The 8,100-nt window shown below is 24.0% G+C and overlaps 1 protein-coding gene across 1 annotated transcript in view; it reads left to right on the forward strand.

Moving 5' to 3' along the window:
• Positions 1-4,285, forward strand: part of Phum_PHUM042890 (Rho/RAC guanine nucleotide exchange factor, putative) — a gene marked incomplete at both ends in the record, with an annotated part of 11,673 nt that extends 7,388 nt beyond the window's left edge. The window contains 10 exon segments of the mRNA XM_002423160.1: positions 35-796; positions 879-1,011; positions 1,084-1,357; positions 2,292-2,473; positions 2,591-2,842; positions 2,934-3,127; positions 3,210-3,414; positions 3,491-3,775; positions 3,851-4,210; positions 4,229-4,285. Of these exon segments, the coding sequence (XP_002423205.1) occupies positions 35-796; positions 879-1,011; positions 1,084-1,357; positions 2,292-2,473; positions 2,591-2,842; positions 2,934-3,127; positions 3,210-3,414; positions 3,491-3,775; positions 3,851-4,210; positions 4,229-4,285 (2,704 nt within the window).
• Between the last annotated feature and the right edge of the window lie 3,815 nt (positions 4,286-8,100).

Consider the following 8,100-nt stretch of genomic DNA (forward strand, 5'->3'; position numbering starts at 1 on the left):
TGGATACGGATCCATTTTTGGGTTTGGAAGATAGGGAACCGGAATCGTGGACGCCCACCGTTGGAAAAGACATTCTCAAACGTTTGGATGATAAAGAAATAAAAAGACAAGAACACATGTACGAATTTATACTCACGGAAAAACATCATTGTCTCACATTGCGAGTAATGCAAAAAGTTTTCGTCGAGGGAATAAAAAAATATTTTCAATTGGGAGCAATAGTCAATAGAATGTTTCCGAGACTCGCCGATCTTACGGAGATACATTTTAAGTTTTTATATTTATTGAGGCAACGTCAAAAAGTGTCTCCCCTCATTGAAACATTTAGTGATATTTTATTAGAACAATTTTCGGGGACTTGTGCTCAAAAGCTTAAGTCTGCTTATGGGGAATTTTGCAGTCATCACAGCGATGCTGTCGGGATTTACAAATATCATTCGGATAACGATAGAAGATTTGGAGGTTTCGTACGACAATGTCAACAGAATCCTTTGCTCAAAAAAAAAGGAATTCCCGAATGTATTCTTTTTGTCACTCAGAGACTCACAAAATATCCATTACTAATAGAAGCTTTGATCAAATCGACAAAGGACAATAAAATTGAACAGGAGCGACTTCAAAGAGCTTTGGCTTTGGTTAAAGAAATATTAGTTGAAGTGAATGCTCAGGTCGCCGAAAAAGAGAAAGAAGACAGAAAATTAGAAATTTATAATAGAATCGATGCGAAGTCATTCACAGTTCGTAGAGGAATCAAATTTAAAAAATCGGATATACTTTCGGATAATCGTAAATTAAAGTAAGAAATGATTTTTAAACCCTCGAATTTATTTCTATGGGTTAAAGGTCAAAAGTAAAATAACAATTTAATTGTTTTTTAGATTTGAAGGTACGGCTATGTTGATGCAGGGAAGAAGTAAAATGCAATACGTTGTAGTTATAGTTTTAAGTGATGTTTTATTTTTTCTACAAGATAATAATACCAAATACTCATTTTTTACTCCCGACAATAAAGTAAGTTTTTTTTTTAATTTATTTAATCTTTTATTATTAAATGCAGTCTAAATATAAATATTTAATTGACAGACTGGAGTTGTATCACTTCAAAAGCTGTTGGTACGTGAAAAAGCTGGACAAGATTCAAAAGGGATTTATTTGATAAGTTCTCATCCCGCGGAACCGGAAATGTTTGAATTAAAAGTACACAAGCCAAAAGATAAACAAACGTGGATTCAAGCTATCAGAAGTGCCGTCCAAAGTTGTCCGGAGGAAGAAGATGAAGAGGGAGGAACAGTTTTAAGTAACGAGGATAAGCAAAGAATGTGGGAAGCTAAACAAGCTCATATCAGGCAAATCGTCGGTAAGTTAAAAAATTTTTTTCAAAATATTCATTTTTTTTTTTTTTATTATAATATCAAAAATATTTTATAAAATATTTTTAATAAGACAAAAACAAATATTCAGTTTCATTTTTACGGGATTGCTTTATTAATTGTTACTTTGTTTTTTTTTTTTTTGTAATTTAATAAAAAGTAAATTAAAATAAAAATCTTGTTGTTATTGACACATAATAATATATACATATATATATATAATTTTCGTGTAACATTATATGTGTATTTAACTGTAAAATATAAATCTTTCGAAAAGTTTAATAATATATGACAAATATGTTCGTAAAAGGTTCGATGTCAAATTAAAAAATTTCTTCTGGTAGACTATATGTTGTTGCATATATATATATTAAAAATTATATTCAATTTTTTATAAATGAGTGTTTAAAAAAAAAGTTTACATTTGTTTTTTTTTTTTTTTTTCTTTTTTTTTTGTCTTTTTCTTTTTGCTATTTTTCTTCTTTAAGGGCCTGCCGATATTGGTTTAGGATTTTCAGGTAACTCTACAGTACGTCAAAATTTTCTTCCACATCATTTATTTTTTATTTTATTTTATTTTTTTAAATCTTTACTAAACTATTGAATGTTTTTTAAATTTTTTTCGATTTATTTTTTTTTATTTTGACGTATATTGATTATTACGAGTGGAATTTTTATTTTTAATACTTTTTGTGCATGATTGTAAAAAAAAAAAAATGAAATTTTAGATAAATTACAATTTTTTTGTTTTAATAAAATAATTTAAAAAATGAGTGAAAAATTTTGCACTCCTATTATAATTATGTTAGGTTTTTTTTTTTTTTTTTTTTGTGGAAAACTTTTAAAATTTTAAACAGCATGTTAAACGAATAAATTTTAAGTTTCAAATGAAGCTCTACGAAATTAAAATTATTTTTACAGATATTCTTAAACAAAAAACCCACGAACAGGCTTTAATTTTAGAAGAAAAGATGGCCTTGCAATTGAAACTTTTGGCTGCTTCTGGACTGACCAACGTACCAGAACCTCCCAGTTATTGTCATTTAGTTGCAGAAAATGCCGACACGAGCTCCGTATGGAAAAAAGTCATATCTGCCGTTCAGGTAAGATGAAAAACTTATTTATATATATTTAAAAAAAAAAATATTTTTATTAAAGTTTATAAAAATGAATAAAATTTATTTTGAAAATTCAAAATTTTTTGTCCTTTTTGTTTTCAGGAAGTGAGCCAACTCGCTAGCTCTCTGTATGCGTCTGGTACTAATTTGTCAAGAAGTGTTAGTTCTGTCGGGGAACGTCAAAGTGATGCTTACGTATCTCCGACACTTCCAAAACGTGCAGAAACATTTGGAGGTTTCGATAACACTCAAGTTTCCGGTAGTAAACTTGGTGCCATATTAAAAAAACATAAGGAAAATTCTTCTGGTTCCAGTGGTATTGATAATGTGGATTCTAATGCAAAAAATGAAATGGTTTGTCGATATTTTAACATGACTTAAAATTATATTTACTTTTAAAACTTGGTAAAAACTTATCAATTTGTTTATTATATAAATATTACAGGACCCATTTTTTTGGAGAAACGCCATTATTTCGGCTTTACCACCAGATTTTGCAGGAGCTAGTTCCAGCGCATCCAGTGATATACCTGCTTTATTGACTCTTGGTCGAGAGCAACAACTTGCTGCTATATTGTTATCCCACGATGTTTATACGCTGTTATGCATTTTCTGGCAGCAAATGACATCAATTAATAAGTAAGTTAAAACTTTTATACAATAAATATTCTCATGGGAATTAAAAAATACTTAATTTTTTTCTTTCGTTTTTACCACGTAGCCTTCAGGCTCAGTTGGCTGTTTACAAAGAACAATTAAATAGTGATGAAAAGGATAGAAAGCCTACTTATAGACACAATCATCAATTGGAAGAGTTGAGAAACATTCAAGACAAATTAAATCAAGATAAAGAAGCTTGGTTGAGAGAGAAAGAAATTGAGGAAAAAGAATTGGAAGAAAAACGTTGCAAATTATTCTTGCTCGAGGTTAGTTGGTTTTTTGTCGCGTACAAAATATTCTTAAACAAAATTTTTAACAAAACCCATATAAATTTTTTTGTAGAATCAATTAAGAGAAGAACAAAAAGACATAACGAAGCAAAGAGAGCAATTATATAGAAAAATGGAAATGTTAACAAACCAAGGAATATTGATTAGTCCAAATATGCCGGTTGTTACTACTCCACCTATAGAAGAACAAGGTTTTCAGACACCTCCATCGTCTGTAGAATTTCGTAGAAAATCCGATACTCAAAAATGGAAAAGCAGCAGCTTGGGAAAAACGGGAAGTTTGCCGCCAAATTTAATCAGCGCCACCAATCAACAAAAAGTGCTTCCAAATCTTCAGGTGCGTTCTAACATCTTGATTCCGACTCATCATAAATAATATTTTTATTTTAATATTTAATTGTTTTCTTTTTAGATAAAACAACAATTACCGTTAAAACTTGCCACTAACAATAAACCGAGTTCCATCGCGCCTGCTGCTTCCAGTTCGGGAACTCCGCAAATGTTGCCCATGAAACTAAGTCAAACAACGGAATCGCGTAGAAATATGAGCGGACTTTCTGGAATTCCCTCTCCAAGTATTCATCCAGGCTATCAAAGACTTAATTCTTCAAACGTTCCAGGGGGAGAACAACCCTCTCATTCTCATTCCAGAACGGGAAGTAGTCCTGCTGCAATAATGCAGAATTCACCCCCAAGTTCTCCGAACACGACTAAAATCAACACTCTAACGAAAAACACTTATCCAAAGCAGCAGGAAAATCCAGAGGAAAAGGTTATATTTTTCTGACAGTTGATTAATTTTCTTCCTTCGTTTGGAATGAAAAATGGGGAAAAGCCGCAAAATTAGGAATATTATCGACTTAATAATAAGTTCGGTCATGATTATTACATTTCATGACTGGAAAGTAAGAGAGAATTCGAATGTTTATTTTTGTTTATTTTAATGTAAATGGGGGAATATAATTAATAACAGTATTATATGCAATCATAGAAATAATTTTTAGTTAATTTGTTTTTCTCATAGTTAAAATATATATATATATATATATATATAATTGATAATTACTATTAAACTTGAGAAATTTTATTAAATTATATAAAATTTTAGAGGAAAAAAAAAAAAACAATAAAATATAAAAATAATTATTTATGTGAAAAATTTGATAGTATTTTACAAAGTATAAATATATATATATATATATATATATATATATATATATATATATATATATATATATATATATATATATATTTAAAAAGTTTAGAAAGAATTCTGAGTTGAAAAAAATTAATTAATTAGAGAAAGACAGTATTATGGCAACAAAAAAAAAAAAAGAAAAATTTTAATAATTTCAAAAAATAAATTACATTTAAATTTCAATTATTATCGATTTCGAATAATAATAAATAAATAAAAATTGACAGCTTGAAATTATGAATTAAATATTCGAAATTTTTATTATTTAATTTTTTTTTCTAAAATTTATATTTTTTTAGGATTTTAAATGAAACTGACCGTTAAAAAAACAATCGTCGAGTAATAAAGCTTCCCTAATTTATTTATTTATTTATTTATTTTTTGGGGTCTCACAATAAGACAATGTAGACTTTTATAAAGTTGACAAACGAAATAATAATAATAATAATATTAATAATTTCTTTTTAATTTTAAATTTGATTTTTCAAGAGAAAAAGAAGGATTTTCATTTCAACAATTTAAAATGGCAATAAAAAAATGCAATATAAATATATATATATATATATATATTTGTTTTAAATTCAAGAAAAAGGAAAAAGGGGGAAAAAATTTCTCAAATTTATTTAATTAAAATAATAGTAATAATAATAATAATATTTCATTTTAAATAAATAATTTTTTCTTTTAAAAAACCAATTATATAATTTTCGCTATAATTGTGGCCTTGTTAAAAATTCGCTTGAACAAAAAAAGAGCAAAAAAAAAAAAAAAAAAATGAAATTATTAATTTTTTTTTTGATTGTAAATAATAATAATAATAATAATATTAAAAAAAAATATTTCTTGTATTTGTTGGCCTAAAAATAATATAAACGAAAATAATATATATGTAAAAATTAGTAAAAAAAAAAAGAGGGGGGAAATCGGGGGCGGGGAAATGAATCAAATTTTATTTTTTTGTATTTAGATATAAAAAAAAATCATCGCCTTTGAAAGTTTAAAAAGAAAATTTAAATATAAAAAAAAAAAATAAATGTAAAAAAAAAAATTAAATTATATAAATATATAATAAACAGACACACATATATATATATATATATATATATATATATAAATTTATGTGTTTGTTGGGTAGATAAAAACAAACAAAAACAAACAAGAAAAGAAAAGAAATGTTATAGATAAATATTTTTTCTATCTGTTATTCAGGGTATAATTATGCCAGTTGGTGTTAATAACAATTTAACACTTTCAAAAATTTTATTCTGTTAATTAAATGTTGTTATTTTTTTTTCAAAACTGCCATCTGAAAGTTTAAATAATGGCTGAATTAATAATTATTAAATCCAGGATTTAATAAAAAATTTATTTATTTTTTTTTTTTTTGTTTATTAATGTCTGAAATGAAATTTTAAACTCAAACCAAACTCATTGCTTAATATACTTGAAATATTTTCTATTTCCGGTGGAATTAATGAAAATTTGAAAACTAAAAAAGGTTTTTCCAACAAAAAAAGTTTAAAACAAACCAATTACTCACGGTTGTTGTAAGAATTATGACAATAATTAAAAAAATTTTAATTAATTAATTTATTTAAAAAAACAAATTTTTAAATGTATTGTTTGATATTTTACATTAAATTTTCTAATTTTTTGACATTTTTATTTATTATTAATTGAATTTTATTAAAAATAAAAATAAAATATATATATAAATGTGTGAATATATATTTATCTAAAAGAAAAAAAATTATGCAGGACTTTAATTATCTGTGATTTATTTTTTTTTAACCCCTGTAGAAAATAATTTTAAATGAAATAATAAATTTTCTTTTTTTTTTTCTTCCCCCCCCCCCCCCCCATTAATGTTAAATTGTTGTTACAATAATCTTAAGGCTGATTTACACTTGTTATATTCCACATTAAATTATTTTTTTTTTCCAAAAAATAAATAAATAAATAAAATATGTAAAGATTTCAAAATTTTTAGTTAGTAAATTAAATTAAATTGAAATTTTTTTTAAAATTTCTTTTCAGATGGACAGATTAAGTTTGTAATATAAATTAATAATAAATTAATAATAATTTAATGGTACTTTTTTTTTTTTTTGTAAAAGTAGATTGATTGATTACTTTTTAAAATATTCTTAATAAGACTTCAAATTATTTATTTATTTTTCATCTTGTTTAACTCATTATTATTATTATTATTATTATTATTATTATTATTAAAAATTAATTAATGCTAATTTTTTTCTTTTAATTTGTAAAGAGAAAATATATACATTCCATTTTAAATTTTTTTTAAGTTTTATTAATAATAGTAAATTAATTAATTTAAATAATATTATTATTTATTAATTGTATAAATTTTATTTTAATTAAAAAATGTAATTAATTGTTCGTTTTAGGAATGAATGGATTATAATAATAATAATAATAATAATAATAATAATAATAATAATAATAAAAATAATAATAATTCATATGTTTTCATCATTCATTCTATTTTCAAGACTTATTTTTGTAAAAAAAAAAATAAATAAAAAATAAAAATAAAAATGAAAAATTGTCTTCTCATAAAAATGATTGATTAGAGGGCTAAATTATTATTTATTAATAATCATTGTAGTGGAAATATGAATATTAACTATGGGTAATATTTTAAATAAATATATTTTTAAAAGTTTACAATTTATTTATTTATTTAATTTTGATTATTAAAAAATGTTTTTAAATTAATATTCCATCATTTAAAAATTCATTTGAGTTTAGTATTTTTTATATTTGGACAAAAAGGTTTTTTGAATCAGTAGTTTTTTGTAAATTTTATTGAGTTCAAAATAAAATGAAAATAAAAATAAAAAAACTAAATGTAAATAATTGCAGATGAAAAATAGTTAAAGGAGGAAAAATTTTTTTTTAAATACAGTTTTAAAAATATTTGTGTGACGGTTATTTTAGAAGATTTTAATGTTTTAAAGTACTTTTAAAACTTTGAATAATTTATTTATTTTTTTTTTTCAGACTTTTTGGTAATAGTGTTTAAATTTAATTTAAGGACAAATTAAAAAAAAAGTTTTTTTTTGTTTTTTTTTTTTTTAATTAGTATTGCGACTATTACAGGAAACATAATATTGTTTCAAATAATAATTTAAGAAATACCAACGTAAAATTATGTTAAGTTGGTAATAGAGCTCAGTGACACAGAAGTAAAATGGCTGCCCAAAACTTGGAAGATAAAGCGTTATGGGACGATAGCGAGGTAATTGATGCTAACATTGAATTAAGATTGAACAACTTTTAAAAATTTTGAATTTAATTAAAGTTCTATTTTAATTGTACACTTCTTAATTGTTATTATTTTCGTATTTTCAAATTTGAATAATTTGCTCTGTCATCTTGACTAAATGAAATACTTACAAGCTGAAATTTTTATGTAATTTGTTACAAATTATAAAACC

The sequence above is a fragment of the Pediculus humanus genome, genomic scaffold (genome assembly GCF_000006295.1).
Source record: "Pediculus humanus corporis 1103172107393 genomic scaffold, whole genome shotgun sequence".
NCBI lineage: Eukaryota > Metazoa > Arthropoda > Insecta > Psocodea > Pediculidae > Pediculus > Pediculus humanus.